This window comes from Argiope bruennichi, chromosome 2 (assembly GCF_947563725.1).
Source record: "Argiope bruennichi chromosome 2, qqArgBrue1.1, whole genome shotgun sequence".
Taxonomy (NCBI): Eukaryota; Metazoa; Arthropoda; class Arachnida; order Araneae; family Araneidae; genus Argiope; species Argiope bruennichi.
The window spans coordinates 78,410,836-78,434,597 of record NC_079152.1 but is presented as its reverse complement, the minus strand read 5'-3'; the positions used below and the strand labels follow the sequence as shown (position 1 = coordinate 78,434,597).

Genomic DNA, 23,762 nt, shown 5'->3' with positions numbered 1-23,762 from the left:
CTTTCTCCACATAGTTCTATAAATCTTTAATATAATTACGAAGTCAAAAAAAAATGACTATAGTTTTTAAAATGTAATAAAATATTTTTGTCAAGTGATACATATATATATAACTAATTACATCAAGGTTTTTGAACAAAACACAGGGGATATACAGAATTTTAACAAAATCATTTCTTCGTCTATTAGACTAATATATTAATGCCTTGGAAAAATCGTTTATCTTTCTTCTAAGAGATATTACAAATATTAGAAGTCTGGCTTTCTTCGCAAGCTGACTGTCGTTTAGTATATGCTGCAGAAGCAGTTACTTTGGCCATTGTCTTGAAACTCACAGTCGTTTTCATCGAATGAATATTTCCATCTAATCTGCTCGGCAACTTCTGAAGTTTAAGTTGCGATTCTTGATTTTCAGGATCAGAAATGGCCAGAACGACGAAGCTTCCGTCTACCCCACCAACTACAGCAGATAAGCCATCATGAGTGGTCCTGAAATCAGTTGCTTCTGCTGCGAGTTTGAAATTACCGATCATCTTTCCATTGGACATGCGAAACAAACGTATTGTCTGTCTCCCACTGTGGTAATACAAAACATAGTCGTCCGTGCTATTGAATTTAGCAGTAACCGCAAAAACGCCTTCACTAACAGGTGGTATAAGAACTTTCACAGTTTTTCCACTACGTAGCTCTATTACTTCCAGACCTCCTTGATTAGGTGCCACCAAGCCATATTTACCATCGCTGGTACAAGCACCATTCCACCGTTTGATTCCTCGAACTATTCTCTTAGTTTCTACGTCAATTATCCAAGAAGAATCTGAACTCACAATAACAACAGCTGAAGCTCTTCCAGGAAAAGGTGAAATTGCACTAAATCCTAACATCTGAACGCTTACTAAAGGTATTTTGAACAGGAAACCACCTTTTTTACAACTGTGGACAAGTATAACTTTCTGATTCGACTCCATGCTCATTAAACACAAATACAAATTATTTATTGTAATAACAGCAGGATTAGATACCTCGCAAGGAAAAGTAAAATCATACAAAAAGTCTCCAGATGGCACTTGTCGAACTGTACATTTCGATTTCTTTTCTGCTTCAGAAGTTACTACTACAATGACCTTATCATCCACTCCAAGTAGAAGTTGTTTTATGTGAGGATGCCTTTCACGAAAGGTCACACAACCCTAAAAAATCATTAAAAAAAGTGAGAGAAATCTTTGTAAATACTGGGATTAAAAATATATTAATTGCAAATAAAAGATGCTTATAATTTATTTGATCCACATCAAAGATAGATTTTCTAAATAAAACAGGTATTACAAAAATTTTAGGTATTAAAAAAAATTTGGAAACTCTAAAGTTGGTGATAAATGTTAATTAACATGCTCAAAAAATAGTTCTTCATGAAAAATATGACACTGAGAATATCAATGAAGTATATACATTTTGTTTAAAAAGCATCTGGAATTAAGAACAAAAAAATATTCATTTAAACCTATTATTTATTTTTCAACTTCATAGTGGGTTCTATTTGATACAAAAGATGTATGCTATTAATTATTCAAGTAATCGAAACACTTTTTATAGGCACTTGTTTGCAATGTTCTTCAAGGAGAAATGTCAGTTCTTTGGAACCACGTCTCCTCGCAATGTATTTTTTACTCCAAATATCAGTTAAATCAATAGAGCGTTTTTGTGTGGCATTTGTCCATATCCAGAGACCTTTCTGTCAAGCTTGCCTGAAGATATTACACCATGATATTTTTTATTTTATTTATATTTTCTTCAGTTGATGATGCTAAAGACCGACAGGAAGTATACATATCTTCAACAATTCCTCTATCCACTATAAATTATTTGCATCTCTCGCTTCTTGTTATTTAGATATAATTAATCGCCGTAACCTTTTTCCAGGAATTTCAATGATTTAGTACAATAAATTCCGTTAGAAACATGAAATTTGGAGCAAACTATTCTTATATAATTTATCCAGTATAAGATTTACGGATTATAATTGAGATCAACTAAAAAAATTAATAACTGTTGCCACTCTTATTGATAAATTACCTCCAACTTAAATGAAAGGAAAGATTTTTAATCCCTCTTTAGCTGGTTTTTCAATGGATAATTTCATTTACTTTTTTTGACAAAATATTTACCATGTTTTGGTTTTGACAATTTTTGAACAGAAAACAATTATTCTGATAAAAATGTATAATATTCTAAAATAAGTCAGGTTTATTACATTACAATCTGATAAATGATATATGAAGTAAAAAATAACTCAATCTTTCTTATTATCGTTCCTTAGGAGCGTTCATTATACATTTAATAGCGTATAAAAGGTAACTATTTCAATTTCTTGTTCTTAAGTAAAGTACATTTAACCTTTAATCTTTAGAAATTTAACTTAGAACCTCAGTGTTTTTCTATTTAGCTTTGTCTTAGCTGTTTGGTGCAGAAACCTTCTTCTGTTAACCAACTAAATCCAATGTTTGATTATTTACGTATAAATGGTATATATTAGATTTTACTTACCTAGAAAAATTCTTAATTGAAAGCTTTTGATATGAAATAATATACCATTATGATATTGGAGCAAAGTAGATTAACTGTTTTTTAATTTAAAAAGTAATCAATTAATTTTGCGGTTAATTCTCTGGATAAATATACCAATATTATTCAAGAAGTTGGTTTAAAAGGAAGGCTTCTTTCTAATAAATGACTCTCAGTTCCAACTTACCTTTTTTATATTCCATACAAGTAAATTTCCAGACTCAGAAGTAAGTACATAACGACCATCTGCTGTGATTACAGCATGGGTTACTATAGCACCGACAGGTGAATCCACTAACTTGCTCCACAGTTTGCCAGTTGACACACTCCAAACACCAACACTACTTCTTGTAACTGTGACTGCCAATTCATCATCTCCTGACAGCGACACAGATTCAATGGCCATCTCCATGCGGTCAATCGTATAGACTTTCTCGAAGATATTTTTCACATTCCATACCTACAGGCCAAAAATAAACTTTACTTATATAGTATTAATTACTTTATTAAAATCCAAAAACATATCAATGATCAGGGTGAAGTTTGTGTGAAATGCAAAAGAGTTGCAAAGCAGGAGATATATGTTACAGAGTGATTTTATGGAAAAAAAATCAGTAATCTGAATGCATTTACTTATTTGAATTTAGAAATTTAACTCAGAAACTAAATGGAATGTCTTTCATCTGTGTATTCGGGCTTGACTTCAATGTGTAGTCTAAAGACTTTCTGCCTTTGATCAAATGAGTCCAAAGTTTAATCATTTAAGTGTAGAATCCACGCATTAGATTTTATTTACGTGATTTCTTGGATTCTTTTTTTGTTACATTTTTGTGCTCAAGAATAGGCAGCTAATCAAGCAGTTGAATGATATTTTAAAATCGTACAATTCCGGTAATAAAACAGTTCAACTTTACATTTCACTGATCTGGCTTGCTGTACTATTGAGTTATGTTCACATACTGCACATAGGAACTAAAAAGCAGTCTTTCTTTAAAAAATTTAATTTGCTGTAGAATTCTAGCCAATTTTTTTTTATGCCTTTTAGAGTTTGTTAGTTAAACTTTTCAAAAACAGACAAAGTGATATAACATCTGCGGTAACAGAGCGACATCTGTCGGTAATGAAAGTTTTTAATTGATTGGAAAATTTGTGCCAAATAAACCAAGAGACAGACAGACAAAAAGAGGAATTTATTTTGAATTGTCCTGCAGTATTGAGCTATATTTAATGTTTCGAGTCTCTAATTCATCAAGAAGTTATTTTAAAATCGCTTGCAAAATTTGCATTTAACAAACAGACGGAACAAACAGGGTTTTTAATAAAAATGTGTGAAAAAAATTTAACATAACAGATATAATTGAATCAGAAATAAGGATTTAACTAATGTGTTCAACTTAAAAACATTGTATAGCATACAGATATTTTAAAAAGAAATAAAAGTAAATGTCATTTTTAAAATTAAAATCTCAGAGAGAACACTCACTATTGGAATAAAAAAACAATTCCTAAAGATAGAAGAAGAAAATACTACCTTTTCTTTCATACAGAAAAAATTAAAAAAAAAAAAAAAAAAAAAAAACTAAAATGAACATAAATCATTGTTTCAATATTTTTACAGTGTTAAAATTCGGACATGTTATTTCAGAAATAAGAATTTTTTTTAAATGATATTTCCTATAAATTCTTGTGAATAGCATTTTAACACCTTTACATTTAATAAAAATTTGAATACTAAACATTCTTTTTTACCTTAACATTAGATAAAATTAAAGAAATTAATTTTTAAAAATACACATTTAATAGCTTATTAAGAAGTGGAATTATTTTAATTTAATTATTTTCTACTTATTAGTCTTTAATTTATCATTGTTATCATGAATGGAATTTTTTAAAATTAAATACTATGTGTCGCCATAAGTTGAAATCAAAATTTAACTTAATTAATAGAATAATGGAAAATTCTATTTTAAATATATTAAAGTGATGAAAATGCCTGGGGTTCGAAACTTCATCCTCACATATATTTATTTATACAGGTTCTGTAGTAGCATCTTTTACTTTGTACTTTGTTCTAGTTATTTTTATTTGTCTTTAAAAAACAAAATTCATCTTCATTTATCCAAAACGGGAATGGGTCTTTTGTTTCTAAAAATGGAAGTGTAAGTGGTGTTAATGTAATATAAAAGCATACGAAATTTCAACAATCTGGCATATCAGAAGATGAGTGAAAAATTAGTTGCAAAATTCCATCCTAACAAACATGAGATAAGGAAAATAAAGATATTTAAAAAAAGGTTAAAAATAAAATAGATACTATGTGAACTTTATACGAAAAGTGCATTTGCTTCTTCATGTCGTTTTGCTTTTTGTTTAGTACCTTCAATTCTTAAAACAAGTTCTTTCGTAAAAAAAAAATCGTATATTTTATTTTTTTAAATAAAAACATCTTCTGGAATTGAAAAGATTTAATTGCAAAAATGAATTGTAATATTTGTCCATTATAACGCACATTTCAAAAAGATATTGTAAATCCTTATTGGATTGCAGGGGGAAAGAAATTTTTTAAATAAATTTTCTGTCATTCACTTAAAATTTACTGGTTTAAAGGAATATTTTGTTTTAAAAAAATCTGATTAAAATATTTGCTATAAGAAGATAGCATAATCTAAGTAAAAATAAAATTGGTATTTGTTACTTCTAATAATTCTTTATGAATTGTATAATTCTACAGCAAAGCATTTACAAATATCAAAAATGTAAAAGTATTTACCTTAATTGTTTTGTCTATTGAGGATGAAACTATTCCATTGAAATCTTCAATATATAATGACTTTATCTTCATGATTCTAGCTATATGAGCATCTACTTCTTTCAGAAGTTGTCCATCTCTCACATTCCAAATGTATAACGATTTTCTAACTCCCCCTACGCCATACTGATTGTGTTTCGTCAATGCCAAAGAACTCTGGGAGTAAAAAGGTTTGGTTGAGATATTTTTAACATTATTGGGAAGGAAAAAATATGTATCTTTAAAATTTTCTAAATTCCACAACAAAAATCCTGTTGGTACAGTTCCAACGAGAAACAAATTGTCTGAAGACACCTCTAGTGCCATAATCCGCATAGGTGTTTCTCCTACAGTGGTTTGTTTTTTCCAGCCATCTGTAGATATTTTAAAATGAGCGACTTCATAAGTGTCTTCGTTTTGTAATGTAGCATATATGCTGCCATCATCCACAAAATGCAATGCACTATCAATATGCAATTCACTAACGTCGCAGTCATTCAATCTGGTTCTCAAGATATGATAGGCTCTAAGATTTTCTGCACTTTTCCTCAAACTTGAAATAGCTATGGAATAATCCGTAGAACTCTTGTAGTGAATATGGGAAATGAAGTATTCATTATCTTCAATGAAATGTGAAGACAGTTTTGCACCATTAGGTACAGAAAAAGTTACCCACTGCTTGGGGCTCCATGCTAATGCCACATCATCGCCGATAGCAATACCAGTAATGGGCAAAGATTCAAGTAAGTTATTTACTTTTTCAATATCTCCAGATAAAGCATTTAATATGATTATTTCATTATGATTTGTGTAGGCAACAGCGTATTTATCATCAGAATTCAAATCTAAAGCTTGCATAATTCCAGGAATTTCAGGATTGATATCACATGATATTTCACCTGTCATTAGATCGAACATCAAAAATTTATTGGAAATAGTAAGGATAAATCTCTGATCTGAAGTAAGGCAGAATCCAAATACTGCAAAAGGATGCCCTTCCAAAGAATATTTCAGAGGACCCCCTGGAGTGTGTAAGATATGAAATGAGGGTATTAGAGCGCAATGCTGAGTACCCAATTTGTCGCATTGTTCTATTAAACCTTTAACTCTTGGATAAATGTCTTTCACAGGTAATAGCCTTCCAATAATTTGAGATGCCAGCATGTCTGGGTGTTGAGCTAAAATAACTCCTCCTAGTCTCATACCATCGGCGACTATATTTAGTTGTTTAATTAATTCATTATCAGTAAGATGTTGAACCATATCTTCAAAATCAGCTAATATTGCTTGTAATGGACAACAGCTCACTTTAGAGTGTAGCCATAAGTAGTTGAAAAGTACATTTTCAAAAAGATCTTCGAAACGGTGTGATCGCACTAGATGGAATGGCAGTTCACCAAATTTTCGCTTGTTGTATCCTGAAACTCGACCATCCTTCGTGTGAAACACCAAAGGTTGTAAAGGAACTTTTCTGTCGGCTGTTCCTTCTTGATCCTTTAGGCCGAACCTGTATCTTTGTATTTCTGTATACTTGAACGGCTTAGGTTTACCTCCTCCCCAAGTTCCTAAAAAATACTCGGCAATGGATGAATGAAAATATTCTATTTGTTCCCGTTTTACAAAATACCGTTCGATTGCTGCATCTCGAAATTGTCTATGATACCAATTTAAAACACTCACGCCGTCAGCTTCTCTTTCAGAAAGATAATTAGGCAAGTCTCTGCGAATTCTTGTCCACAAAAGAGGGGGAATTCTTCGAACTGGTGGCATATGGTATTGGTAAACATCATCTAAAACAATATCATCCAGAGAAATCAGATCTTCTAATTCAGTTTCACTTAGCCCACTTCGCGAAGCTGTAATGTATGACAATGCGTGAGCTACGAGCAGTCTTCCATGTTGTTTTTCAATCCGATCAAAAAGTTTCATTATACTATCCATTACGGTATATGCCAAAATAGTTTCGCTGGCTTTTGAGTAAGATCGCCAACGCATAACATCAGCAAATATCAGTTTGATAAAAATAGGTAAAGTACACTTTGATATTGCCTTCTTAACCACATTCCACTGATATTTGTTTAAGTCTCGACCATTCATTTCTAGCCAACATTTAACTGTCTGTTCTGCCAGTTCTTCACCAAGAGGATGCACTTCAACAAACTGGTTTTCATTGCTTAGCATTTTTCGAAGCAAATGATATTCCTTGGCATCACCTTCAGAAGCAGTTGAAATCACGATTTTTACATTTTCAGGAAGTCTGGTTGGTAACCATGTCAATTTGTTGGCATCACTTGGTCCTGATAATTGATCCACAGAATCCAAAAATATAAACAAAGGCTGTTCGTAAGTTATTTTTGTAAGCAATCGTTTTGTGAAAGCAATTAAAGGGATTAAATCATCCGGTATGCCTTCCCAAGGCATCATGTAATTATACATAATCTGTTGACAGACACTTGTAAGCATAGGTACAACACTGGAACTATCTGGTGTAGTACCAAGAAATCTTAGAGTCAATATGGGTTTGGTTCCTTTAGGACTCCATTCAACCATCATGCTAGAAGCTTTTGCTAAAAGAGATGTTTTGCCGCAGCCACCTTTCCCATGAAGAACAAATGGCTGAATTGAACTCGACATGATATAATTTTTAATTCTGTCCAATTCATATTCTCTCCCTTGAAAAGTTGACACTGAATTTTTTCCTGCCTGTAGATGTTGCAGAATTTCCGTCACAATGTGTCCTTGGCTACTCAGATCTTCTTTTCGCATTGCACGATCAACTAAGCGAGTAATGTGTTTATAGAAATGAGCTGTAAATTCTTTCAGATAGTCTTGATGATATTTCACAGATAAACCTTCCTTTCCGCACCAGTTTATTGTATATCTAAACAAAAAGAAATTATCTTTATATTAAATTAAAGATATTTTTCAGTTTTTAAGAAATGTTGATATTGAATCAGTATTTATTTTTATAAAATGAGAATTAAAAAAGTAAATACTTTTCAAATAAGAAATGATTGCCTTGTAATCTATTGATTTGAATGAAGTGACTAAAACAAGTGACAGTAATAATCATAAATAATTTTGAACAGAGAAAAATTTTTTTTATAAGATATTAAGAGCGAGATATGCGTAAGCATATTTATAATCACTGCCAATCTTTTAATCATTTCGTTGGGAATATTTTAGTTCAAAAACAATATTTTCCAAAAACTTCTTCTTAAAATGGTCATTTAAATGTCAAGCCATTGATTTTTTTAATATTTAAAACAAAATGATATACAAAAGAGAGATAACATGTAATTGAAAAATCCATTGAAATTTTGTTTTTATAAAGATCTTTCACAAACTGTAAAGTACGAAGGTGACATCATATCTTCTTAACTACAGACTATTATGTAATAATGCATATTGATTCACGGTGAATACACAATACACAAGGAACATGTGTTAGTTATATTTTGAATAAGTTATATTAACAGTTTGGTTCTTTATTCTTTCTTTTTTTTTAGATCACAGAATTTAAATGTTTCATATTTCAGCATCTTCCCAAATTCATCACTATTTCAGTAAATAGGTCGTTTTAAGGTTTTATGTAGTCTGAACAATGGATGAAAATTAAACATATTTTAATTTTAGAATGATTAAATAAGCTTCACTACTCAATTCTTACTTTTTATCGTTTCCCGTTTAAGAATCTAAATTTTTTAAAACTTCTATGCTAATATTTTCCTAAGAATTCTATCATTTCTTTTTCTAACAAGAATCTGCTACTGCAACAACATTTCTTAATAATAAAAAAAAAGGTAAAAATGTCCCATATTTCTGTCTATGGTTGTGATTTTATTTTTTATAATCCTTAACAACTCGGAGAAACCAATTCGCATATCCTTGAAAAATCATGCTTACAATGGATTTAAAATGATGAATTAAATTATCTGGGCAATCAAAAAGTGGAAGTTGAATATTTACATTCTGGATACTTTTTTCTAAAACTATGATAAATTTTCCGAATTAACTTTAAATAATTGCGTAGGAAGATATAAAAGTCACGCAATCCTTGCAAAAGTATTTTAGTACAAATATATACTGAATGCCCCTTGAAAAAATGCTTTTAATGACTTTAAAAATAATAGTTTCGTGTTTAAATAAATTAATATAATTCTAAAAAAATTATGATGACAAAATTTTCAAACACCATAATAACTGGTCTGGCAATCATATTTAATAAGGTATTCTTAACCTATTAGCATCTAAAACAAACAAACAAAAACCGCTCTCACAATCTTATGACAGAAACTGATCCGGTTACCAAGCATTGAATATCGAGATCTTAGAAGAATTTAGATAAGTTCAATGATCTCTTCTAAGAAGATTCGTCAATTAACCTATCGGTTTTTTCGAAGCGGACGTTGATTGGCCTAAAATAATCCAAAGCTCTGCAGCTGTAGTAACAAAATGGTGGAGTTACTTTTGTTTAAAATGTTATCAAAATATTTCACTATATATGATTAATAGAATCGGGAAACAATATAGAAATTATACTTCGTGATTTTTACGACATTACATTTATATACTAAAACAATATAAACTATTAAACTATCTGTCTCAAACAATATAAATTAATTCTTTTCGATATTTAGAGACTTTTCTTCATTTGGTAAAACTTGCCTACATCTAAAGGTTCAGATACTTACTATTGGGCCATATTTAGAATGGATACATTGTATAAAATGAATCATATTCTAAATTAAACTAATTTTTTTAAGGTATCTACTATCATGAGAACCAAAAAAAAAATAGTGAAGCATTGAATATTGCAATATCTATTCAAAATGTAACCCTATTTCTTGATAACCGGCCAACACTTTTTCCCAAATTTAAGAGTACTTTTCTTAGCATAACAATGCTTTTTTTGAAAAAAATTCCATCTTTAGGATTTTATATACAGCCTGGAATGTTCGCCTAATATATGCAGTTAAATTACACCATAAAAGGAAATATGTGAGAAATATCGTCTCATTAGTTATATAGCAAATTACTTTTTCTTGATAAAATCATTATGAGGAATTCTGAAAATTCAGAACACCTATTTTTGATTAATCTAAAGCCTTTTCGTAAGCTATTGCGGCTTTACATGCTATACTGGCTTCTGTAAAAATATATTATGTGGAGGAATAGGGTTGCAATAAAAAAATGCTATCACAAATATTCATTCTGCATGGGAAATATTCATGTCCATTTTTCGCAGACTTCAATTTTTAAGCAATGTAAAACTGAAAGCAACTTAGAAATTTCATTTATTGAAGCAATTTAAAATGACTATCCATTTTGGAAATTTCACCTCTTTCGTAAATTTCGGTTGCGTGATTTTTCAATAACTTTTGATTTCTTTTGATTTATCGATCATTTAATAAATTGCAATTGGATACTCCGATATTCAAATTTTTAAGTAAAATTATCTTTAATGCAAATTTATTAAGATCTATTTGCCTGTACTGAATTTCAATAACGAATGAAAATAGGTTGTGATTTTATGCAAAGAAATAACTTGAAATCTGAAGTTTATTTTTATATATGTAAAATCTGTAACAGTGTTTTTATCTTACAGTTTCGAAGAATCAAAACATCAACAAAAATTGTACTGTAAATGAGTAATTTCAATTCATTAAAAAAATTTGCTTAGAATAAAACTCAATATGAAATTTAAAAAAAAAATGTACTTCCTTTTGTGCCTGCATTAAATTTCTTACTTCACTGAATTAGAAAGCTCGATTTTCTGAGGTAATCTAACGTCTCTGAGATCTGTTAGAAGTTTCTGAGCTTCAATGTCGACTGTTCTTCCTAAAGTATCGATGAATTTGCTGACTTCTTTTAAATTCGTCATGTCCACTGCATTGATCTGTCGAATATATGCTAGGCAGTGATTTCTGGTATTTGGAACGTTAAGGATTCCATTTATGACTTCTCGTTCCGTCACTAGATGGCAGCATGAAAAGATGAGCACAAATTGCAACAACTAAAGTCATAGAAAACAAATAATAACACATCATGATTAGCGATATTTAAAATTTATTTATTCCTCAATAGCATAAAATGTCCTTCGATATTATTTCCACATCTTTATGATATTGTATGGCAATCAGAATATCGAACAATAGGGATATTGTACTTTATTTTGCGCTTATAAAGTTTTCAATCTGTAACCAATCAGGAGTGTACTGATCTGGTTAAATATTATTTTTAAAAATTAAACTAAATTATTGAAAATGTTAAATTACTTGTTTCACGTATGCACTTCCCATAATAAGTCGATAAAAATTTAAATAAATCAAAAGATGTACTCAGTTGTTATAACAAAAGCTTTACTGGCCTTATTTTAGATTTCTTTAGATAAAATTGATTATTAGCATTGTTTTGCAAAAAAAAAAAAAAAAAAAAAAAAAAAAAATGCTTAACTATAGAGTGTGTGCGTTATCGTTTTCATGAAAATTCTAAATACGTTAATAATCTCCTATATGTAAATTTGCAAGGCATTTCTTTAAAGATGTTCTTTATGAAATATCATAGTCATAGCTTAAGTTCAAAGATATTAGTTCTAGTTCTAAAAGTATTTTTTTAATGATGCTTAAAAGTGTTTCCAAATCTAAATTATACAAATTGGGATTTGGGAAAGTAAGTATCATGTTTTATCAAATTCATATTAATTGTTTGCCGGAAAAAATGTTTTGATTAATTTAATCTTATAATGCATGCTTATTAAGTTTGTTTAGTTACTTTTCAATAAGCATGAAAGCATTCACAGCAAAATATGTCATAAAAATATTTATCTTCATTTCCTTTCTTTTATATGATTTATCAATAAAGTTTTTAATTTTATATTTTCTTAAATCTTACAGTTGTCTAAAAGTGGTACACTTTTTTATAAGAAAATTTATGTTCTAGACTTCATTATTTATGAACATAGAAGTGCAAATTTAAAGTTATTGTAATCATAATTTCAAAAAGTTATAAAAGCATAGAATGAAAGTGAATAAAAGCATGGCCTTTTGTGATTTTCTTTTCAAAATTCTAGTAATAATCGTTACTTGCATTCTTGAAATACTGAAATCACGTAACTTTATAGAAAAATTAATCTCAATTTACTTTTAAACATCTAGATACCTAAATAAATATCTCAGATATTTAATTAAGTTTAATAAAGGAAATGTGATTTTTAAAACCACATGAAGTTTATTTAAAGTAAAACCGAAAACATGTCAAAAATTTGACATTTTTTGTCTAATAAAAAAAGTAATATTTTATACAAAATACAATATAAATTAACATAAATTCACTTTTTAAATATTTATTTAAATTAATGAAACATATGAGAGGAATTTCATTCAGTTTTTCTCACCAGACATCATATAATTATGCATTGCATCATGATCAATCCTTTTTGATATATAAAGAGTATTAGCTGCTTTTCTCAACATTTTCTGTAATTTGTCCAGGGTGTCCCACCACGTTGCTTGGTCAGCTGCTTGAAGTTTGGGAGCTCTCTGATTAAAAAAATTAAAAAAATAAAAATCCCAAAAATTGCACTTCTAATTATTAAAATAGGACTTCATTCCAACTCATTTGTATTTAATTTTAAAAGTTTCCCGAGAGAAATTTCTGAAAGAAATGTTAATATTTTAAACAATTTTTTTTTTAAAAATGACATTTTTTAGAAAGAAAAAGAAATTGAAAAAAAAAAAGTATTAATTTTGTAAGAATATTTTTCAAGTTTTGACATTTAATTGGATAATATAATTTATCCCCCCGAAACATGTTCAGCCATTTTTAAATCAGAATATAGTGGATATTTGGTTAGATAAGCTGAAAAATACAGAATAGATGCGGTCTGAAAACTGTAAATTTGATGTACACTATGAAAATATGAAGATAATAATTACAAACTTCAAATTTATTAATTATCATAAAATATTAAATAATTTATTTTCCAAATTTAAGTATTTAATATACTCTAGACTTTCTCATAATACAGGTAATCATGATGACTTAAATGCTTCCCGTTCTGCAATTAATGCATATTTAATAGTTATAATGCATATCTGTTAATATTCCGTAATGTTATAGTCTGTTAATAAAGTAATGCAAAAGTTATAGATCTGTTCATAAAACAATACTATAAATATAGATTTGTTAATAAAATAATGTTATAATTACCTCTTGAGAATAATAACTTATAACATAATTGATGAATTTCTATACTGTTAATTTTGTATGATATATTATTTATGTTCATATAGTTTAATATCAAAATTATGAATTACCATTCTGTCATTTATATGTTGAGCCAATGATACCATTTTTTGTACAACATGGAACAGACATTTATACAGCAAATAATAAAATTGTTTATAAGCTTTTTTTTTTGTTATTTGTTGTTATTATTTTTTTCCTGTCATATTTAACGTGTTATAATTTTAACAAATGCATTTGGCTCATAATGAGAGAATGTATTTATAAATATTATAACTGCAAAGATCTTTTTTATGAATACAAAACATACGATTCAACTAAAAATAAATTCCTAAATTCATCATAATTTATTAAACATTAATAACCAATAATATAATCCATATATTTATCCATTCAGGATTGTTTATTATTCGAGTATATAACTGATTACCTAGTCGAAAAAAGTAAAATATTGTTAGTGTTAAAATCACAATCTAGCTCTAAAGATAAAATTGTTATCCTTATATCAAAGAACATCAATAAATATTAAATTTATAAAAGCATTAGACCTGGTTATAAAATTTGCAATTATAATAAAATGTTTTTATAATTTCTTCTGTCATGAAAGGGTTCTATTTATTTCTCATGATAAATTTTTTCATTTTAGTCTCAGCAATTTTCAGCTTTATTTCCGTAATTTTTAAAACTAAAATATTATATTTCATTTTCTTAACTAAAATACTGTTTTAGATAGAAATAAAGAAAGAATTATCAAAAGATGAAAAACTGTTAAAAAAATAAATATCCATGTATATCTGCAAAAGATTGTTCTTGATATTCAATGTATATGTAGAAGTTAAAAGTCCTTGTGCATCCAGAAACTAGAACAGAAGTCTTTTCTGTGTCGGTAGCTTTATCAGATTGAAGAGCCCGCATAATTATATAATTGATGATGTGTTAATCACGTGCCTTGAAAACTTTTTATTTCACTTTCCTTTCACACTGTTCTTTAAGTGGCATACTCGAAAATCCAGCTTTTTAATGAAATATACTTTTGTTTCTTTTTGCCATTACGTATAAGGCAACGAACGATATAGCGGTGGTCATAATTGTTTTCCGCCGTCGATGTATTTTTTAAACATCGAATTTTTCATTTGTATACTAAGCTATTCAATGTTATTCTACGGCATTACTAACAGAATTTTATTATATACAAAACAACCATTTTTATCATTCGAAAAAGAGCCAAAAGAATAAAATTTCTTCGTACCATATAGAAAAAAAATGTTCCGGTAAAACGAATCATGAGAGTATTTAGTCACTTTCTCTTTGTATTTCTATATTAAACATAGATGGTTTTTCTAAGCATTAGCAATATCTTGCGTTTGAAAATTTTAGTAAAATTAATGCCTGGATTCATTGCTATACAAGAGCTATTTCGGAGCAGATCTCATAATTTTGACACATTGCTTGATGTATAAAAAAAACACATCACTACGTCTTCAACACCACACTAAAAGAACGCTGGAACCATAAATTTAAAAAAGATCATTCCATGTCACGCCAATGGAGGAATGGCTTTTCCAAATCGATCTTCAATATGAAACCTATTTGAATTGTTATGGTGGGCAATGGGAAATCATATATATATATATATATTCATTCCCTCCTGACTTCCAACAATCCATTTCTTTCGCACCATTTGGAATAGGCGTTTAATAAACGTGTATCTGGAGGAAAGGTTTGTGGTGTTTTAGCGGTTTGGGATGAGCAAGGATAGAACCTGGGACCTTGTGGTTTGCAATCCAGTAACTTAACCATTATGCAAAAGCAATTGCTCGTGCAGCGTAGCTGTTAACTGGCTTATATGCTATTCACCACAGTGTATTCCAATAAGGCGTCCACACAAAGAGTTGAAGTGAATCTGGCGTGGAGTGTTCGTGAATGAAAGATTGAATGGATGGCAAAAAAGTGGAATGACATGGAATGACATCACTCCATGACATGGCCAAGAGCAATAGTGATTGAGAAGGCAATTAAAAATATCTAGCTTCTGAATTTTATTACACATGCAGGTTCTGAATTCTTTTTTAAATTCTAATCTTGAAAATGAATTATTAATAAATTTATATGCAGTAAAAACTCCTCTATTCTTCTTTCAAAACTCCTCTATTCGCTTCAAAATGACGTACTATTGAACATTGCGATAAACTACATATTTCGACCGTATGATTAAAATAATGAAATTCTAGAACCGCCATCATTTTAATAGGTTACAAAAATAAATCATGCTTACTTTGTTATTAAAATTTACTAATATAGAACTAATGGGCTGGAGCACGAAAACTGAAGGAACAGCATTTGTGTCTTCTCTGTACCATCTGTCAAGAAGAGAGGTATCTTGAGACATGAGTCCTAATGTATCATGAATCATTCTGAATTCTTTTCCATCAATGATCGTTGGTATAGGGCGGTAGCCATATTTCTGGCCCAAAAATGTCTGCATAAATAGAAAAATAATAATATACAAATGAAGAAAATTAACTAATAATCATATCGCAAGTTTATTCCTTAAACATAAACAATTAAATTTATGTGCCAGAAATATATATTGTAGATTAATAATTTCCAATTTAAAATTTAGTTTTGTTCTATTGCCTAATTATATTATTGCATTAATTGATGTACAAATATTTTCAGTTAATTAAATTTTGTCTTTTTTTTTTTTTTTTTTGTTAACGATGAAAATGATAAAACGTTTCATTTAATTTCTTTGGATGGAAAAGGAAATCTCCACGAAAATACATTATTTGATTTAACTTTTCACTTCTTCACTAAACTCTTCAGAAAGTGCAAACACTTAAAATGGAAGGAATTCACAGTAAAGTATCGTTTTATTCCCGAGTGCGTTGAAGCTCTTTTCTTCATTTTGTCGAACCTTCACTATTAAGTAAATATAATAAATCATAATTTATAGGAGAGAAATGCACTCATTGAAGTAAAATAAATGCGAGAAATATTTCAACATTTATAGATTAAATATGACCTTGCCTTCGCCTTTCAAAATTTATCGAACTAAAATATTCATATGAAACAAAAAAAAATAGATATATGCCATTAGAAATTTATATCTCATATGGAAAGAGGGAAAATAAGGCTCTGAAGTTTACAATTTATTAGTTCACTATAAATTGTAAACTAAAAATATGAATACAGAAAATCATGATATTCTACATTAACATTCAATTTCAAATTCAATCAATTTCAAAGTTTTCTATTTAAAATATATTTTTATATGTGTATGTTTCGTTTCATTCAAGAATCTCTACAGAAATACGTCCATAAAGATTTTCTTTGAAGGGATATACATTTCTTTAGAACTGTAAAATTTACAAAACAACTCCCCACAAAATACATTCCTTTAGAACTGTAAAATTTACAAAACAACTCCCCACAAAATACATTCCTTTAGAACTGTAAAATTTACAAAACAACTCCCCACAAAATACATTTTTTTAGAACTGTAAAATTTACAGAACAACTCACCACAAAATTAGGCCCCATTGATAATCTCTGACAATTTTCAATCTCTCTCATGCAAAGATCTGTCGTCATGTGATCGTCTGTCGCTTCGTCTCGAACACCCCAACGCATATCAACAACCTATTAAATAAAAATACACAATTTCGCTTTCCTTGAATTTCTACTTTCTTAAAGTGTAAAATGCAAAAAAAAAAAAAAAAAAAAAAAAAAAAAAAATATTGCAATCTTTTTAAAAATTTGATCTCGATATTTTAACGGATTTTGACTTTTAAATCTCTTTAAAGATAAAAATCAATTTTAGAATTAGTTTTGTCTGTAAGATTATATGCATGCGAACATGATTAAAAAAAGCAGAAAGCAAGACAAATGAAACTTTTCATGTGATCCTTTTATCAAAATTGTAGATCTATATGAAACTTTGAATCAAAATCATCACTGGAGAAGATATTTTTTCAAAAAACACATATATTATACTGAGAGGCAGCATGAAAATGAACATATTTACAAACATTTTGTAACATGCGGGTATTATTTAAATAAAATTGAATACTGCAACCATCTTAAATGACTATATTTATTTATTTGAGTGTTGTCATCCATGTTCAATAAACCTATCATAGCGATGTTGCTTTTATTTACATACATAATGCCGAAATGTCAAACACTTTTATTATCTTGTACATAATTGAAACATGTAATGTTATTATTAGCGATTTACTTCTAAGTAAAATTGATTTAAATTTGTAAGTAATTTATCTTAATTATATATAAAATCTTTAAAACGGTGAAAAAAAATCGTGATAACTGATTTTCGTCCTTTATTAGATAGTTTTATTTTTAATGTCAAGATGACATAAACAATCTTTTCCCTAGATAATAATATTTGGGTTTAATGTGAGAAAACATGACGTATTGAAAATGATATTATCTCATCATCAATGGAAACATCATTTCTAAATAATTTTCATAGAAATTAGCCAAAAATATGTGGCTCGTAACAGACTCATTCAGTTGGGACCGAATGTTATGAAGTAACATATTTCTGAGGAAACACATGAGAGTATATGAAGTCAAAAAGAATACTTTTAATTAAAAAAAAAATTGACTAAAATCCTTAAATACATTTATTTCAGAATTACACAGCATGAAAATAAGTGTTTTCTTTCTAAATGAAATGTAGAATATTCAATATTAATTTATTTATTTTAAAATAAACAGTTACATTTAAAGACGAAAATCATCAAACTATTTGAGTTGTGGATTGTGCTTTTTAAATGGAAATCTTTGTATACTTGAATTTATTTTTATGTTTGATTTTTTTTCTTTAAAATTAGTAGAAATTTATTATTATATTGAAATATTATAAACTGCTCTTTATTTCCTTTTATATTATTTAATATACCGTTTCATATTATGTTACTTAATGTAAGAAAAATAATATTGCTTATTGCATTATAAACCAATTCAAGATTCGTTGAATTGCACCATTATAATTAAACAAAAACTAGCCTTACTTTACCTTAACTTAACTAAAGTCATTAAGCATCTGATTTTATACAAAAGAAAGCAATATTCGTTGACTTTGAAAATTTCTAAAATGAGAGAAGAATTTTCTTCTAAAATGAGAATAAATGAACATAACCAACTTCATATTACCGATTAATAATATTTTTTATTCGTATTAATTTTTTCTTTTTCTTTTTCTCCTCAAATATGAAATTTCCTGTAGTTTCAAATATAATGCATTTATGAGGATTTTATTATCTAAATAATTGAAATTTCATCTTTAAGAAGAAATTTCATCTTAAGAATGAAATTTCATCATTTAATATAGAGCATTGTCATTTATATTTACGTTCACGTGCATAATATAACTTTCACGTCTATGCTTAAACTTTTTTATATATAAGCTGCTCTTCAAATTCTCAAGAAACTCATAAATTTTCAAGAATTTGTTACATAAAATACTGGATAAGATGTTTAGTTCTCATCTTATTTCAGATAAAGCATTATATTTAAGATTCTTATTAATCAATCAGATTATGTGAGAGAGCATTATACATAATTGAAAGCCATTTGTAAAATTAATATCATATGAGATTATTATCAATTGTCAGCTTCATTTCTAAAAAACAAAGTAGTTTTTGTGAAAAATAAAATATTTTACAAACAGAATCATTATTAAAATAGAAAATATGTTGTTTAAATTTGACTAATTAATATGTTTCAAAAATCATTGAAAACTGATAATACAAGGCAAAGGAATCTAAAGTAAAATAAAATACCAGAAATACATTTAAAATATAATTTTTAAGTGAAAATTTTTCCCTAAGTAATCATTTTATACAAATTATTATAAAAATTATGATCATATTCCTTTAACTGTTTTACCTGAAATTCAAGACCATGTTTCTCTCGACAAAAATCTTTGATCCTAGGATATACTTCTTCCATTAATGCATTTCTTTCCATAGACATATCTAATAAAATTCAAAACACCATTAAAGCGAAGGATGCATTTAATTTCATTGTAGTTTCATTCTCTAGATATAATCTTTATAAATATTTATAAATTATTCTCATTGCATGCTTACATTCAACAATACTCTTCCTTCACAATTTAAAGTAATGTTAGGAGTAAAGAGAGATGTAATATATTCCCAATTTATATATATATATATATATATATATATATATATATATATATATATATATATATATATATATATATATATATATATATATATATATATATATATATATATCGGTTTTCTACATTCATCAATAATCTTCTTTCTAAGGATAAATTAAGTTAATGATAAAAAGGACGCATTCTATATAGTTTATCATTTTTATTATAATAAGAATGTTTGATTATTATATAATTAATGAGACTAATTAATGTTTTATTGAAAAATTCCATTTAATTATAAAAATAAAAAACAATAATAGTCTAAAACATAATACAATGAAATAGTTATTTATCTCTGTAAAATAAATTCAATTTTAAATTTTAAATGCCATAATCAATTATCCTGTACAAAGGTTCAAAATTCAGTATTAATTTGTTTAAAAAAATAAATACATATAAAATGAACACTCCGATAATATTTTTATATAGATCTTAAAATTGATTCCTCTTTCATAATTGTTGTTTATATTTTGGATTCGTTTTATCAATTCGAACCATTTTTCATTTATTTGAAGAGTTAATTTTGCATCCATAAATTTTATAGCCAAACATCGAGTAATTCTTTTTTTTTTTCATACTGAAGCGTATTTTAAGAAAAAAGGCGCATTTACATGTTTATGAAAATGTAGCAATATTAAAAGAATGCATTAAAATTTCTGCATTTACAATTTTACTTTTTAATATAATCATTATTTTTTATACATTTGAAAAGATTAATGAACTATACAATAATCTGATAAACCAAATTTTTTGTAAGCTTATAATAAATATGTATAATTTGAGTAATAAAAAGTTACTTTTCGAATTGATCAAATTTTTTAATGTTAGAAAGACATTTAAATTTACAGAATTTTTTATTTTGTAGATCCAAAAATTATTTTGAAAATTTCATTATTTCAGCTATCTACTGCCTTTACAAGAAAAGAATTTTTAAAGCAATGGCTTTAAAATGAAAAAATGCCTTAATACTGTTATATAATCGATGCAATGACGCAAAGATTTTTAATTTTCGAAAGCTTCATATTCTATCACATTCAAAACAATCTAAAAAAAAATCAAATTTCACATTTTTTCAGAAAAAGGAATTATAATATTTCGTTAATCAGTCTTCATTTTCAGTCAATTTTTATTTTACGTTCAGATTATGATGAAAACAATTTTTATAGCTTTCTATCAATTTGAGCATCTGCATTTTTTAATTAGTTAAAAAAAGAATTAAAAGAAAATTACATAAAATTTTAAATCATTAATAAGTATTGTGCCAATTATCATTTTATTTGAATGATGAAACATTGCTTTTTAATTAATTATGTATGTGTCTCATCATTTTTTTTCAAAATACATACCTGTGAACGTTGAACTTGTGAAGATTCTTACAATCTTCGAACTCACTGGAGGTAAGTTATCCAAACAACCTAAAAATATTCCGTCTATTGCTCTGTCGTCCATTTTCAATCTAAATCTATAATGCAAAGATAAATTATTCTAAATTTGAAATCATCTTCTAGTAAATTCATAATATTATTACAGTATTTTCTAAATGGTATATACATATGTAAGATTTGTATTTTCATAAATCAATCTAATCATTCTGATTAAATTTCAATATTTGAAAATTTCTAAGTTAGATTTTTTTTAAAAATATTATTTGTTTCTGTTGCCTCAAATTATAAAAAAAATCAACATAATTCAGTTACAAATCTACGTCTCAAAACACTCTAATTGAGTGAGCTTATCAATAATTTATTTTATTTGATTGCAAAAGCTATTAGATATTAGATTGTTTTGATTAAAAGCTATTAGATATTTTTCTGGATAAATTATGTAAAACAAAAAATTTGGGTCTTAATAAAATATGCATGTGTAGAGAGGAAATTGTGGGCTATTTTTATGAAAGCTTCGAGAATATTTTTAGAACCGGATATAAATTATTTTTTCCAAAATATATATATATATATATATATATATATATATATATATATATATATATATATATATATATATATATATATATATATATATTAATTCAACTTAACTTATTCTAGAATTTTCAGATGGAAACTAGGAATTCCTTAAGAACACTTTTTTTAATCTCTTATTACAGATTGAAGTATTTGTTAATGACAGAATTAGTGAAATTTCTTTATAAAAATAAGCAGTATAGATTACAATTAATAAAGTTCATTAAAAAATTCTCTTTATTTAAAGAGAAACAAAAACTGTTGTTACAAATATTCTTTTTTCCTTATCTTCAAAATTGTTTTAATTGTTGTGAATACAATTTAGAAAAGTTTTTTTTCTGAAATTTCCTACCTATAACATATCAGAAAAGTTAAAAGCTACAGTTTTTAAAATATACTTTAAAAATATTTAAAAGCGTATTTACTTTTCACGGTAATTATCACAACTGGAAGTCCATTCTTTACTGTAAAGGTAATCAGCCTATATATCTAATGCGTACAAGAAAGCTCGCAATTCTTGTTGAAAATTCCTTAGCTGAAAAAATACTCTTGTTCAGATGAAACTGTATCAACTCTTCTGCTTTCATACTAGAAATCAATAAATGTTCTAGGGAAACTAATCACCTTACGTAAGAAGTAATTAAAGGAGTAAGGTAACCTAGAAGAATGATTCAAAACTTATTTCGATATTCTTTCAATAGGAAGAATAACATCTGCAAAGAATAGAGTTGCCATGGTGATTCGTGTTGGTATAACATAAGGAAAGCGAAGAAAATCTATTCTAGGATTAATTTTTTTTCCTTCGTCTAATTTTAATTCCTGTGTCAATTTGTGTTTACCTTGTACGATTAAATAATTACTTTTAGAAAAATACATCAGTGACAGAATATTAAAATCTATTATAATTCAATTTATCATTTTTTGCAGCAATACTCAGTTAGAGCGTAGAGAGTTTATGAAAATTCTTGAGCTTTTGTGAACAAGAACAAAATTTTAATTAATAAATATCACTTATTTTTCTGTTATATCTCATCAAATACATTGCAAACATAGAAGCATATTTTGACTTATAGTCCAATATAATTTAAACTAAGTAGTGAATTTGAATTTAAAATTTCTTTTTAAATGTATGTATACTTAGTAATACTTAATGTATACTTAGCAATATAGTACAATAAAATATTTTTATTAAATTAATTTTTGGCGTCTAAATTGAACAACTGCCGGAAGTCGGATGGCATACTACATTGCAAGGGTTTATTTTTCGCCATAAAATAGTTCCTATTTAGAAAGAATAAAAAAGACGCTCCTACTACGTAATAAACTACATTCTTACATTCTATTACATATTACCTCCTACTACATTAAAACTACATTTAACTACATTCTTTATCCATTGATCATCAATTATTTTGCATTTGAATGTTTCTAAAACAGCTTCAGTCTAAATAAATGTTTGGACACAAATTTCTCAAAAGTTTGTAAATTGGCCGAGTATGTTTCTGCTTTCCCCAGGCTTTATTATTTCCATAACAACTGGGTGCAAAGGAAAATTCCTTTAACCTAAGAAAGCTACAACTATGCAACTGAGGTAACAGTGTAGTAAACCGACGACGCCCGACCTAATGCAAACGACAGCAAAGCCCCTAGTGGCGAAATTTGGAAGATAGCCATTGCAAATCGAAAACGAAAAGATATAGAGGAAAATTTACAATCAGAAAGTTTTAGAGCATCAATTACTTAGAATGAAACGGCATTTGGTTTACACTGATAAGATAAATTGTCGCTTGTATTTCCCAAAATGTCTGAAATTGACGCACTTCATTTTGCGCCAACGTTTTGAAAGGAATAGTCAGAAGTATGAAGAAATATGCACAATTTATTGCAGAAATATGTACTTACGTCAATTCATTTTGATAACATCACTTAGAAAAGACAAACTGTTTTGCAGTGATAAAAAGTTAATGTTTAGAATGTTGGAAAAGTTTGT

At 27.6% G+C, this 23,762-nt stretch overlaps 1 protein-coding gene across 1 annotated transcript; it reads right to left on the bottom strand.

The window, feature by feature from the left end:
• Positions 1-214: 214 nt before the first annotated feature.
• LOC129961777 (NACHT and WD repeat domain-containing protein 2-like) lies at positions 215-22,311 on the bottom strand. The gene is made up of 10 exons (XM_056075341.1): positions 22,198-22,311; positions 21,158-21,273; positions 19,511-19,599; positions 17,123-17,239; positions 15,873-16,076; positions 12,747-12,891; positions 11,101-11,326; positions 5,333-8,231; positions 2,750-3,022; positions 215-1,190 (listed from the first exon to the last, which is right to left on the bottom strand). The coding sequence occupies exons 2-10, from the start codon at positions 21,258-21,260 to the stop codon at positions 231-233; spliced, it is 5,016 nt and encodes a 1,671-aa protein (XP_055931316.1). The 5' UTR covers positions 21,261-21,273; positions 22,198-22,311; the 3' UTR covers positions 215-230.
• Between the last annotated feature and the right edge of the window lie 1,451 nt (positions 22,312-23,762).

Bases quoted from the DNA above. Each gene is read 5' to 3' on its own strand.
- LOC129961777 (XM_056075341.1), bottom strand. From the start codon at position 21,260: ATGGACGACAGAGCAATAGACGGAATATTTTTAGGTTGTTTGGATAAC. The intron at 19,600-21,157 runs GTATGTATTTTG...GAATTTTATTAG, and splicing joins CACAAGTTCAACGTTCACAG to ATATGTCTATGGAAAGAAAT. The intron at 1,191-2,749 runs GTAAGTTGGAAC...ATGATTTTTTAG, and splicing joins TTGTATGGAATATAAAAAAG to GGTTGTGTGACCTTTCGTGA.